General features: G+C 36.8%; 1 protein-coding gene across 2 annotated transcripts in view; it reads right to left on the minus strand.

Annotated features, from left to right (window-relative positions):
- Positions 1 to 939: 939 nt before the first annotated feature.
- Positions 940 to 14,099, minus strand: part of ADCY9 (adenylate cyclase 9) — a 165,421-nt gene continuing 152,261 nt past the window's right edge. For both annotated transcript variants that reach the window (XM_072603319.1, XM_072603308.1), the window contains exon 10: positions 940 to 13,401. In XM_072603319.1, the coding sequence (XP_072459420.1) occupies positions 12,210 to 13,401 (1,192 nt within the window). In that variant the 3' untranslated portion in view covers positions 940 to 12,209. The remainder of the gene's footprint in view (positions 13,402 to 14,099) is intronic.

Genomic DNA, 14,099 nt, shown 5'->3' on the forward strand with positions numbered 1-14,099 from the left:
GATTTTGTGGGGGAACAGGTGGGGGAGGGGTGGTGATTTGTCTCCAGTTTCCATTTTCAGAACGACTCTTGAGCCTTTGGCTGCATGGAGGCCAAGGGTTTGTTGGCAGAAAAACAAGAGCAAAATTAGTTTGCGTCCTTAGTCTGTGGCTGTCTGCCAACATTTTCTTCAAATGAAACATTCTTATTTTCATTCTGGAAGTATTTGTCAAGTCTATTAAAATAAAAGGGTACCAGAAACAAAAATGACATTTGCTGGGCTGAAAGTGCTGCTTTTAAACCTTAACTGGAAAAAAAATATATATATTATATAATGTATGTATGTATAACATATACATACACACACATATATACAGTTTTCAGAGGTGAAACAGCCTCCTTTATGGTTACTTTAAAGTTTGACGTGGCTTTATATTTTGACATTGGTCCCTGTGTTTCAATGTACGTATGTTTATTTGTATATAGTACATGTGCATATGTATATATATTTATATTCAAAACCACTGAAACCTACAACTCAGAAGCATATGTAGGGCAGACGGATATTACATTCACAAGATAATTAAGAATTCTAGTGGATTTCATTTGCATCTAATTTTTATATTTCCATAAACTTGGAAGCTGTGAAATTAAAATTCTTGCCTGACACAACAGTGCAACAAAAGTGCCAAATTTAATCTCCCCCAAATCTTGATGGTTAACAAATCATAAACTAAAATCAACACCATTAAAGAAAATAAAATAACAGGATCTGCAAGGTGTTTACATACAAACCTCTTTGGCAATTTGAAGTGCATAAGCTTTCTTACATTTCAGTCTTACTAATTTGTGTGAATGTCTACCTAAAAATGATTATTTAATGACCCCTTCCTATCACCAAAATGTGACTAAGAAAATTATTTTAGTTCCGGATGGTTGAAATGAAAGGGAAAAGTCCAGCTCATTCACAAGCACAGTATGTTTATATCATAGTTCATGTACAAATCTATACACCTATTAATACTGTAACTGCATTTTAACAAGGATTAAAATTCTTGAAATCACATTCAAAAAGAAATAAACAAACAACCAGTGTAGAAGACCATGATCCAACCAAACTTGGAAAATAGTTGTCTGGTTATTACGTATCTAAAGCTTGTTCACTTAATTTTCAGCAAAGTCTTCAAACCTAGAAAATCTTAAGTAACTTAGGTTAGAATCCAGGCCATTGCACATTCAAGCCCAACGTCTGGTGAACTTGACCGTGATCATATGGTTACTTACCTCTGCTGGATCTGCATTGTTTCAATAGATCCATGGGCAAAATTAAATTCATTCTTCTTGTTTTAAAAAAGCCCAAATGAAAATATATGTTAGATTACTTCTTTGTGGGTGAAGATGAGTATTGAATAAAATCCAACCAGCTAGAGAACTTTGGTGCTCCAGCAGAGTCAATTCACCAACGACAGGTACAGCAACTCAGCTTTAAAAATTTTCTTAATGACAGATTAGCTCCATCTTCCCCTTTGTGCCAGGGAACAAAGCTGTTTAGAAGAGAAGGGCCTCTCTGTTCTCCTTCTACATTGGCCTTTTTGCCTAGGCTTCTACCTGGGGAAAGGGAAAACTGAACTGCATGTCTCTAGGTGCCATATTTCTAGCTGTGCACACATTTTGTATGCACAGGGTGAGCTTCCCAAACCAGCAAAGGTGAGATGACACTGTGCTCCAGAGAATTAATTTCAGGTTGGTATTTCCTGTGCCCTTGAGCGCTTCTTTCTCCCTTCTGTAACCAACCCAATCTTGTTCTTTAGATCATATGCATAAGAGGCGTACAATAGAGTGGCCCCTCCTCCTAAACTCCCCCAACCTTCTCTATCAGATTGTAATTTTAAGCAAGGTCATATTTGATACACTTAAAGGTTCTTCCATTTTCATCTGTGAAATTAGATAAGGGCTATGAACCTATGTACCAATGTTCTATTAATAAAGGATCTAATCTGAGTTTTGTAGTTAACTTTCTTTTTTGGTAAATCATCTGTACTTAGCACAATTTTCATTTGAAGTTATGCCAAATTAAGAAAAAAGCAACAACAAATTTCATGTTAATTACACTGTATTTTAAATTATTCTCCCAGCTTTTCTATAGCTATACTGTGAAATTTTCTCCAATACAGTAAAACATAGTATACAATTGATTACAAGGTCTGTAGTAGAGTCAAAGATCATGGTGTGTTTATTCTATATACAGATATAGCTTAATATTTCACAGATACAACTTCTTCTTGGCTTTGGTTGTTGACAAAGCATAAATATTTCTTTTTGTTTGTTTTGTCTTTTTACAGTTAGGCTCCTAAATAGCTCCTCCTCCCCCAGGTGAAGTGAAGCTTCAACATTTCCCATCAGCAGTATTTTCTGACCTTCAGTTAAGGGGATGAGAGGGTGAGAAAGAGTGATAAAAGGATTTGCTGGGAATGAGAAAAGACCATTAAGTACAATTTCTAGAAAATGGGATTTTCTTTTTAAAAAAGAAAACTATCATTGCTTTTGGAATTGAAAGGTTCTTCATAATCCACAGATAATTTTTTTTTTTTTTTTGCTCTTTCTTTCTGCATTTCATGACCAGCAATGGTTGTCTTCATGGCTAGAGACTCTGGCATACATGATATCAGTTTCAATACACAACATATAGCCATCTGCAAATCAAACAAATGCTTGAACAAGAGCAACACATTCCTACTTAAGACTCTCTGAATGCACAACTTTAGAGAAACATAAAGCACTACAAATCTCAAGACATTCCAATCAAGCCAGATCTCAGTGAAATGATACTTTTATGATGTATCTCATCTTGTATGTCACAACTCTGCACATTGTATGGAACACACAACAAGAATCACAAAATTACCTTTGGTATGAGTATAGCTTTATCCGAATTGATAAAATATAGTTTCAATTGCCATTCATTCTCATACTCCAGAAGCACATAACCGTAAAGAAACCAGGGTTTGAATAGCAACAAATTCTTGATATAGTTAGGGAATGTTAAATCCTAAAGTGACACTGGGCTTATTTTAGGAGATATGTGTAAAGTAGTTAAGGCTCTGGTTTTTCCCTTATTACTTATTCATGTATTTCTTATTACTGCTTAAATTGAATGCTATAACTTTAAGACGGTATTACAAGAGACCCTGCTCTTCATACACAGTAAGATGGCTTTATATGATCGGAATTGTTGAGCTTTGGGGATCTAGGCTTGTCAAAAAAAGCAGCAGTGAAACAGCCCTTTGTCACCTGAGGCTTAATTGCAATCTCTGGATGGTTTCTTGTCTAGTCGACACTTTTAAGGGGTTGGACTTCCTAACCTCACACCTCCTAAGCCCCAGGACAGTTTCAAGAAACCATAAAAACTCTCCAGTGGGAAAATGCATTATTGTGTGGTACTGTCAGATTCTAAACAAGACCAGAGAATCCATTCTGGTCTGCAGCTAATTGAAGCAGGATAGACATAGGTAGAGAGCTCATTTCTGTGTCTAGTTCACTCTCAGGAGTTAGTTTCAGCTAAACAGATTTGGGGATTACTTAAGGACCAGATGGGGTTTATGCAGAACTTCAAGGTTTTCCAGCTTTGTCTTTTGTCTCATCTTCAATTCCCACACAGAGACCACAAGTTTGTAAATGATATGGGGATTTGGAGTGTAGGCTGGGCAAAGTGCAACAAATCATAGTGTTCACTGAGCAAACACAAAAGACTGCAGGGGCTGACAGTCTTCGATTAGTGTTGTATGACTGCTTTTCCATACTTCACTTAGAAGCATAATAAGGAAGAGTTCACTTTCAACAAATGAAATAGTGCAGGTCTCTGAATGTACAAGTTTGGCACTATTAGGGCCCTTATAACACGTAGTAATTTGCATTGATGCTTTAGGGAGTATTGCTGTAGATATCGGCAAAGTAGGGCATGTGTATATGGAAAGAAGAAGCTGCTAGTTGAGAACTAAATAAAACTGTAATGAGTTCTCATAAATTTCCAAGATAATAAGAATTGGAACCTGACCAGCGAATTTCCTATAATTTGTTAGGTTCTCTTCCACAGTTTGAGACTTCTATGATTTGATAAACAAAAAAGGTTTTAAAAGGTATTTTACAAATGAGAAAATAAAGAAAGACTGTAAAGCATTCACTGTTGTCTGTACAGGGAAAAGGAATTAAAGTATCTGAGAAATTATCTGTATTTAATACCCCTGCCTCTTAAGGCACAAACATGTTCACAGGTTTTCTGAGACCTTTCCTTGCTTTTTCGCTGTTGTTATTATACTGTCACCACATCCTTAGATTTTAAAGGTCAGATACATTTAGCTAATTCTAGAAAATTTCCATTAGGAAACAGAGTAAAAAAAATGCTAAGAGAAAAAGTAACTTTAATAGTTCATTTGTTGTCTAAATGACGTCTTTCAAAAAAAATGTAAAATCAGAGGCATAAACCCTAAAGTGGGAAATTGCATTTTACCTCATTCACTGGACTCATTTTTATTCCCACAACTTTAAATGCATCATGTCTCAATCTTACCACCAGAGTTGGATTCTCAGCTATCGCCCTAGAAAGAATGGAGGCCCAGAAATTAGATGGATAGTTTATTTGGCAAATAGCTGTTTTCATGCTACAAATAAAAGCAGCCTGGTATAGTGGGAAGAGCTTTTGAGGTGGTGAGTCAATGGGCAATCCTGACCAAATCATTTAATTTCTAAGCCTTTTTCTAATCTGAGTAAATATCTATTCCTTAACTACTTCATAGAATTATCAGAGGAAATAAAAGTATTTTTAGTTTCTTGGGGAAAAGTACAAGTGTAAGACTATCCTATGCACAGGCATATTTTATGAGTCGTCTTTATAGGATATAAAAAGTTTCTTGATGTCAAAGAAACATTGTATCTCTCACATAGAGGCATAGAATCTCAGAGCTGGAAAAGATCTCACTGACTCTCTAGTCCAACTCATACCTAATAGTAAATCACGCTATAAATTCTCTAGTAAGTAGTCATCCAGCTTTTGCTTAAAGATCTCCAGTGATATGTAATACCTTCCCCTGAGGTAGCTCTTTCCATTTCTGGATGACTCTTGTTTGTTAGGAAGCAAGCCAAAATTTGTCTGTCTTCTGTCCATTGTTCCCAGCTCTGCTCCTTGAGTGCTGGGCAGAACAAGCCTACGTCTGTTTTCATCCGAAAACCTTCAAATATTTGAAGACAGCTATCATGTTTCACTGTATATCCCCCAATTCTTCTCTAGGTTAAACATCCTTAGATCACTGTAGGACATGTTTTTTTTAGTTCCTCTCACTACCCTGGTAGCCAGCCATCTTCTGGACAAATTATAGCTTGTTCATTTGGTACATAGAACCAAATACAATACCCCACATAACCGGAAGAGAGAATGGAGCTACCATTATTTAGTTCTGGATATGATACTTAACATAGCCTGGCATCACATTAAAAAAAAAAGATACTTTTCCCCTCCCCCATTATGCGACACTGCTGAACTATAATTTTCTTGAAGTTCATTAAAATCCCAATATCATTTATACACAACCTTTTGTTCACCACATCTTCCCCATCTTGCACTTGGGCAGCTGAGGTCTTGAATTTAAGTACACAACTTAACATTTACCTCCATTAAATGTCATCTTATCAGATTAAGGCCATCATTCTAGCCTGCTGAGATTTCTTTAAATCCTGAACCCATCACGTAACATGTTAGCCACTCCTCCTAGCTCTGTATAACCTACAAACTTGATAAACATTCCATTCATGAGTTCATAGAAATCATTGTTTAAAAAGTTGAATAAAACAAGGCCCAGGACAAAGTCTTGGAATACCCTACAAGAAAGCATGAAAATTGACTCACAATCCTTTAATTAGCACTCTTTGGTTCCAGTCATTTAACTAGTTCTAAATCCAGCTAATTGCACCATTATCCAGATCACAACTTCCCATCTTGTCTAAAAGAATATCATGAGGGATTTTGCCAAATGTCTTGCTGAAACCCAGGTCAGCAACGTACGTCACTGTTGATGTGAATACTTTCTCAGGTATGGGGTGTGTATGTGTGTGAAATTTTGTTTTGTTGATCACAGTAGAGTATTTAGGATAGGACTCAGAGAGGACGAGTGGAAGGGCACAACAGGGATAGTCAGAACTCTATTAAGCACACAGGGTCTATGCTCTAGTATTGGGGATGTCATGCGAAAGATAAAAAAGCCTAGTACTAGAAAGGCCAATTTGAGATGTCTGATTGCAAGATTGGGAAGGATATGTATATGAAGTGGTGACAAGTGTGCGATGTTGAAGAAGGCATGACATTGGTTGGCACAGTTTAGTTCTGCCCCCAGTAGAACTCCACTGAGACTTGAGATGATATTCTACTACCTTAGTTACTTTCCCCTGAATACTACTCTCTGTTCATCTTTTTCTATACTACTTTTTTTTTAGAGTTGTGTAAACATGTCATATCTATCCCTTTAAAAAATATTACTTTCTCTCTTAGCCTATATTACAAATTTTTTCTTTGGCAATCAAGTGATTGGGACATTATGGACATGGGATAAAAAAAAGTGCTGCTGAATAATTTGTGGGAATTCCATTTACTACACGTAGTTCTGATTATCTTTGAAGTTTTCTGCATGATTGGTTATAGATCCCAAGATGAACATTTTAAAGAGCAAATCACAGATTCCCAAAACAAACTAATGATATAACGTATCAAGAGTTTGTGAACTCTGCTGATAGGAATATGTTAAAATCAAATTGCTGGTACTCAGACACTGCTAGGAAGTTGGACATGAAATAGGCCCTCTGCAGGCAAAGCAGAGACTTCTGCAATGTAACCACAGGATTGCAGAAAGAGAAGAGAAGCCCTTCACCAGAAGGAAGATTTTTTTTCTGAAAGATTCTCATTAGTGAAAAAAATCCATCTAGTTCACAGATCACACATTGCAAGACATTTGGTTTTAAATAAAGTTCTGGCTTCTGGGTAAAACTGTTGAAATGTGCTCTTTCATTACCCTGGACATCAGTTTTGGTGGCACTGGTTCCATTAAATAGCCTTTATCTATTGCTATTTTGCTATACAATAAATCCTGCAAGATTAACCACAGGTTTTTGAAAAGGAAAATGATCTCATTGTCACTCTTAGATGATATGGTAGACATTAGGTCACTATCAAAAAACTTAATAAGTAGACATTTTTCACTCTTCGTTTTCTTCAGCAGACTGTGAGACCCTTTAATAGTAAATACATAGAAGCTGAGTGTTCAAAGGATGATCAGCTGAATGCCTTCTCTCTCAATCAAATTATCAAGTTCCCCAAGGGCTTATGGCCCTATTTGTACTTACTAGTTTCCTCAACAAGCATCTGAAAGCTCTTTGCACACATTGAGATTTCAGTGTTTGCTGACTCACCTATAGAAGTATCGCAGAGGAATTCACAAGGGGACACTATACTATGCCAGGCTATGTTTGGCTGCAAGTTGTCATTGTTTCTCTATAGTGTTACTGGATGTGAATGAAATCATCCTTAGACTACATGGGTTCAAATCTTGACTCTGCCACTTACTAGTTATCTATGTGACTGTTAGTAACTTACTGAACCTGTCATGAGCTTCAGTTTCCTAAACTGTAAAATGAAGACAATAATATTGATATGACGTACCTTATAGGTTTGTTGTGAACTCCATGGAAACTTTATAGAATTGGTTAAATGTGAACCACTGTTACTGTTTGGGTAGCGGAAGGAGCTAGGAATGAGTGAAATGCCCCAGGTATTATTTTCTTTTGTAACATGATTATAAAAGTATTATTATTTTTAAAGCTACATTTAGAAATAAAACATCCCCTGGCCAATGCCAACCAAAGTAAGTATGGCTGTTAAAAGCAAAACAAAAAACTGTCTGGCACACAAACCTTTTTTTTAAATCTTCTTTACAAAATACTTTTTTAAGTATTGAGGGGAAAAATTAGCCTGTTATTTCAGCCACAGAGAGCAGAAAGCGCAAGAATACTGTCTTAATACCTACCACAGCACCAGTCACTGCAAGGAAGACATGCCAGGGGCTGAATATTTAGATTTAAGTGGATTTTGAATGCATGTTTCTTCAATGGATGAATTTGGAGATGAGAAAAATGAATTTTAAAAAATACACATGTAAAAGACCAAACAGAATTTGCTTCTGTTGACTGCAATGCAGGTTCAAGGCATGGAGAAATTTTGGAAACATTTGATGTTTCTTTGACATTCTTACCTCAAAAATCTAAAAGGTACACAAGGAGGCATTTTTAGGACAAAGTAAACATCATGGCCAACCTGTGTGATGTGTGAAACACACTGGCTTTTGGTTTTCCATGTCCTGTTGAGGCATGCAATTCAAGATATAACTTCTAAAGCCAATCAAGTCACCTAAAGGTGCTCTGAGCTTAATCTTTGACAATATTTGATTTATCCAGGGACTTTTATAACTGTCTTTCAATTGTAAAGGAAAAAAAATCAAGTTTCTAAATAGAAAAAAATGTTGTACCTATTCTATGAAAAACTATGGAAAAGTCATTAAAATACTTAGAGGCAGCTTAGCATAGTGGAAAGAACATTTGGACTGGGAACCACGAGACCTGGCTTCAAGGTCCCACTCTGCCACTTCCTAACCATGTGACCTTTGGCAAGTCTCTTCATCTTTCTTGTGCCTCAGTTGCCTTCTTTATAAAAGGAGAAGGTTGAATTAGGTGATTTTTGATATCTCGTCTTGCTTTGATTCTACACCTTATCTGACTGGGGCGAAGAAGAAGATAGGGAATGCAATCATAAACAACTGTTGGCACATATTCAGAAGCTACTACTTCTGACACTAGACTCATAAGGCATAATTATAACCACACCAAAGAACAATCTAATGAAGGAAGAGCTACTAGCACTTGAATTCAAAGTTTGGAAGCATGCTCACCTGTAGGAACCATTTGCTCAATGGGATTGCCAGTAGGCTTTTACTATACAGGTTCTGTGGTGACATAATGAGGTAAGTCAGCTATGGTTTTGGCTTCTGTGCAAGAGAACAGTGACTTTGGGACATGGAAAAGCTGCCCAAACTGGCTATTTAAGTAGACTCAGGATAACTTTTCTGGAAGACATCATTATAAATTTTAGGATAAACCTTCCTTTCAGACCACCAGGTGCCAATGAACTCTTTTCCTCTGACTGCAAGTCACTAATTTCATGCAGTCATGAATGAGAATTTTTAAAAGTTTGTAAAAGTAATACTAACTGACACTTATATAGCCTTTAAGTTTTATGAAGTGCCTTTAAACACATTATCCCATTGGATTCTCATCACAGTTCCATTAAATAGGTACTATTGATGTCATTTATCCTCATTTTATAGATGAGTAAGCTGAAAGAAACTCAGAGAATTCATGTGACTCTCTCATGGTCACACAGCTAACATCAGTGGGGGGATGCAGAGCTCACTCTTTCCTTACTCTTAGTCTAACATTCTTTCCATTACACCTGGTTTCTTTGTGAAAAAGGAAACATGTTTGAAAATAGAGCAGCAAACACCAAGATAAATAACTTATTAGAGTATATTGTGATGATTCAAGCAGTTACAATGGGTACAACTTAAGCTAACCAATCATTTCAATTACTAGTTACTGCAGAGATTTTAGATCCTAATGAATGGAGAAGAGGAGATTAAAATGTTCACACTCTTTAATACTGAGAGAAGAAAATACCTTCAAGAGAATATTTCCAAAAGAAGGAAAGCATTACTTAGCATGAGAGGTGGTGTGATGTGATGGACAAAGTGCTAGACTTAGAGTTGGGTGACCTGGGTTTGAATCCTACCTTAAATCCTATGTAACCACCATGGACAGGTCATTTAATTTCCCCAGTCCTTAGTTTCCTCACTTGTAAAACAAGGATAATAAACTAATACCTACCACACAGAGTGGTTGTAAGGAAAATTTTACATAAAGCTGAGTTATTATTATTATGGTCTGGACCTCGGATTCCATCCATGGAGGGATTGTGGAAGCTCCCCCTACCAAAGCAGATCAGCAATTCATTAATAAATTATAGTCTTTTATTATTATTATTTCTTAAGAAATAAAAATAAATTCTGCATTATTTGGAAGAATACATTCTTTACAGGCAAGAGGTATTTGAACAACTATACTTCCTTCAATAGTGGAAGACCAACAAATTGACAGGCAAAACCTGAAGGAAAATATTACTGTTATTGATAATGATGTTATTGCCCTACAAAATAAACATTATGGATATAAAACTGTATTAGTGGGTACCCATCTTTGTGTTCTTTATGATTCAACCTGAGCTGTGAGTTAGATGATCATAGTCAACATTTTACTCAGTGGAGAACAACATTATGAGAACCAAGGATCTGGTAAGGGCAGTTATAATAGGATTTGAATGGAGTGACATGTTGATGGTAAATCATATATGGAATCTTAAAATATAGAAGTAGCTTTCTCAAATTATTTTATGAGCTATATTTTAGTGTTGTCTCAGAGAGTATTAACAGCTATTAGAGAAATTATAATCTGGGTTCAGTTCTTAAGGAGCTTTGAACTCAAGGTGGAATAAAACAGTTCAATGTGACTGCATAAGGAGATTTCTCATATTTTCTTAGGCCAATCAACTCATTTTTGTACAGATTATTTCATCTTCTAGTATAGTGGAAGAACTCTTTCAATCCAAAACAGGTAAGAAGGAACACATTTCACCCCTCTCCCCATAAGTCATCTAGTCTGAAATAATAAAGAAAAGAAGAAATGATTCAAATTTGTCTAAACAAATGGAGTACTAATATTGGTGACCAGTTCCTGTGCTTCTTAGCTCATGATGAAAGCTCTTTCTATATACATCCTTAAATGGAACAGAGAAAGCATTTTGATCTCAATACCTGCGGTGAGTGAAGAGGCAAGCAGAAAGACAGCAGAATGCCAGAGTGCAACAATGTACCACAACACAAAGCCTGAGGGCGCTGGGCAGGAGGAGCATTCCATACAAAATGGGAAGCTGGGATTTTCAGATTCAACATGCATTTGATGACTTGGAATCCACACCTGCTTTGATGTAAATACTGCTCAACGTCCTCACAGTGGTTGGTAGCTAAGTGGCTGAAATACTAACGGACATCTGATTATTGTTATATTATATTCTTGCAAACAAAATATTTCCCTCTATCAAGACCCCTACCCCAAAACCCATTTCCAACCTAATCACATTTATTGAAAATAAATAAATAAATAAATGCAACCCTAAGACATTTATTTTAAGTTCTTCTCTCAGACACACATACTTCAAAGACACTAACTTTGAACTTGAAAATCCCTTAAGAGTAGGGATTTACTAAAGTGAAAATGGCTTCTCTGACACTGGATGGCCCAGACTGAAGATGCTTTGTTACCTATTTGCACTTTGAAGGTTGCCCTGAAAGCAGATGAAGTCTGAAAACCACTGAGTGTAAGGAAAGTGGCACATCCGATACACACAACAGCATATGTGTGTTTTCAAAGCATTTGCAAAAGAGGATGGAATCACCACAGGTATATTACAGGCTTTCTCTAAAGGACAAGCCACTGTGGAATCAATGCCTTTCCCAGCTCACTACAAATTATTCCCTTTCCTTTAATGTCCCTTCTCAGTACATTATTGGCACTTGTATATCAATTTCATAAATGCAAGTGTGTTTACATACAAAGGTCAGATGATGATTGTAAAACACTATTATATATACACAAAGAAATAAACAAATCTCAAAGAGTTATATTAGCCAAAAAAAGTGTCTTGCGAGAAACAACAATAAAAATGATATCTTAACCACAGCTTTTGTGTTAAAATGCAATTGACACCCAAAGCCATGATTTCGCCAATGGCCTCTGTACCCAGACTGCAAGGCCAGGGAATATACCTGAAGGCACTTATTATCCTCCATGCTGCTGAAAGATAAGTACAGAAAGAGGTGGGAAGCTTTTCAAGGAGGGGAAGTGAGGGGAAAGAGATGGATGAAAATGAACCCTGAACATCCATGATCCACACAGAAGTCAGGGTTTAATGACAACATAACCTAGGCACTGGAAATGTGTCTCTTGAAAAGAAAAACAGCCAAATTGTAAATATTATTGTGTTTCTATGGAGAGAGCACCTCATGTAGCTAGCTCTTTGTGGCTGCATCATACACTCTTTGAAATATTTAGCTTGGTTAGCTCACTGGCTTCTTCATCTCCCACTTGCCCACAGTCACTCTTTTCTATGGCTTTGCCAAATCTACACCTTTCTTCTGCTTTTACTGGATCTTTCCGAGGCTTCTTGGAAGATAGGTGAACATCCTTAGCCTGTGTATTACTATCAGAACCGTAAGTTATCTTGTCAGAATTGTGAACAGAAGGCACCAAGTTGGCAATCTCATCTGTTGGAGACCGTCCAATGCTGCCATCTACTTGAACTCGAATGTCTGGTGATATAGATAACTGGTGATGTGGCACAATCCCACTGTCCATGCATTTTGGATAAAGGTAGGTTTTCATTTGACCTTTTCCCTTCACATTTACTGTCCCCCTGTAGTCAAATTCATATCCCATCTTGTTCAAGATATGGTAGCTCTCTTCACTCACCTGTATGCGGCACTCAACTCCAGTAGTATCCATCCTGCTGGCAATATTCACTGTATCTCCCCAAATATCATAGAGTAACTTTGTGGTGCCGATAACCCCTGCAGTGAGGGGTCCATGGTTAAAGCCAATTCTAAGTTTAAAGTTAAACCACAGCATGTTGTTGTTGAAGTCATCCACAACTTGCATCATTTCTTTGGCAAATTCAAAAAGGGTTCGTAAATGTTCATGTGGATGGTTGCTGTCTTGACACTGGGAGGTGTTCAGACCTGAGGCTGCCATATATGTGGCCCCAATGGTTTTAATCTTCTCAATGTTGTTATAATCTGGTTTGCTCAGCAATTCATCAAAATCCCCAATCAGTTCATTTAGGACTCGGTAGCACTCCTTGCCTCCTTCATAGTTCTCTTCATAAAATTCACTGAAGTTGACAATGCTGGCAAAGATTACCCCTCCACTATCATGGTTCTTAGAGTAGCTCTGAGAAACCTTTAGTTGCTCTGCCACATGATAAGGGATAATGTTTCTTAGCAGCCAGTCAGCTTGATCTCTCATACTCTGGATTTTGGTACGGTGAAGGTCAGCCTCTACGCTTCCATGATAATGAAGCCTATAACTGACTTCAAATTCTCGGTTCAGGAACCAGACCAATAAAAGCAGGAGAAAGCAAACAAGTGTCACCTCCTGGCCAATTAGGTCTGCTGGTTTTTTGCTAAAATTTGGCATTGAAATGTTGCATGGATTCTTCCTGGAACTAGAAAGCAAAGAGAAGAAAGAAAAATATACAATCAGAAATATGTTTAATACTAAAGCTGCTAATCAAAATTTCAAAATACAGAAACACAACAGTTAACAGGCATATATAAAGGACCAGCACTTCAAATATCTACTATTTATTTTTGACCAGATCTTTTATATCTCTTGTATAGAGAAGTATCAGTGAGGAGTTTCCCTCTACCAATGTAGATTAGCACTTGTTCTATAATTTCTATTCTACACTGCTCATGGCATAGCCTTCACCTAAGGATTCAATTCATGTTTATTCTGCTAGTTAAAATATCTAAGAGCAATTTGAGATTAAATTTTTATAACTGATTACTTCAGTTTGACAATTAACATATGAAGTGCTTCCTATGTGCTAGGTCTGGGAATGAAAAGGGACAAACACAAAAATGCCCTTTCCTGGAGGAGTTTATATTTTACTTGTGGGATATAATATGCACACAGGCAAATACTCTTCCCATTTACTGTCTGTATCTTGCATGTACATAGTTATTTGCATATTATCTTTGCCATTAGAATGTGAGCTCACTGAGAGCATATATTTCCTTTCTTTGAATTTCCAGGGCAGCACACACACACACACACAGAGTAACCACTTAATCAATGTTTATTGATTGACTAATATGAGCTGTAGAGACTACTAACAATGAGAATGGTCAGTATAAGCTT

The sequence above is a fragment of the Notamacropus eugenii genome, chromosome 1 (genome assembly GCF_028372415.1).
Source record: "Notamacropus eugenii isolate mMacEug1 chromosome 1, mMacEug1.pri_v2, whole genome shotgun sequence".
In the NCBI taxonomy this organism is placed as follows: domain Eukaryota; kingdom Metazoa; phylum Chordata; class Mammalia; order Diprotodontia; family Macropodidae; genus Notamacropus; species Notamacropus eugenii.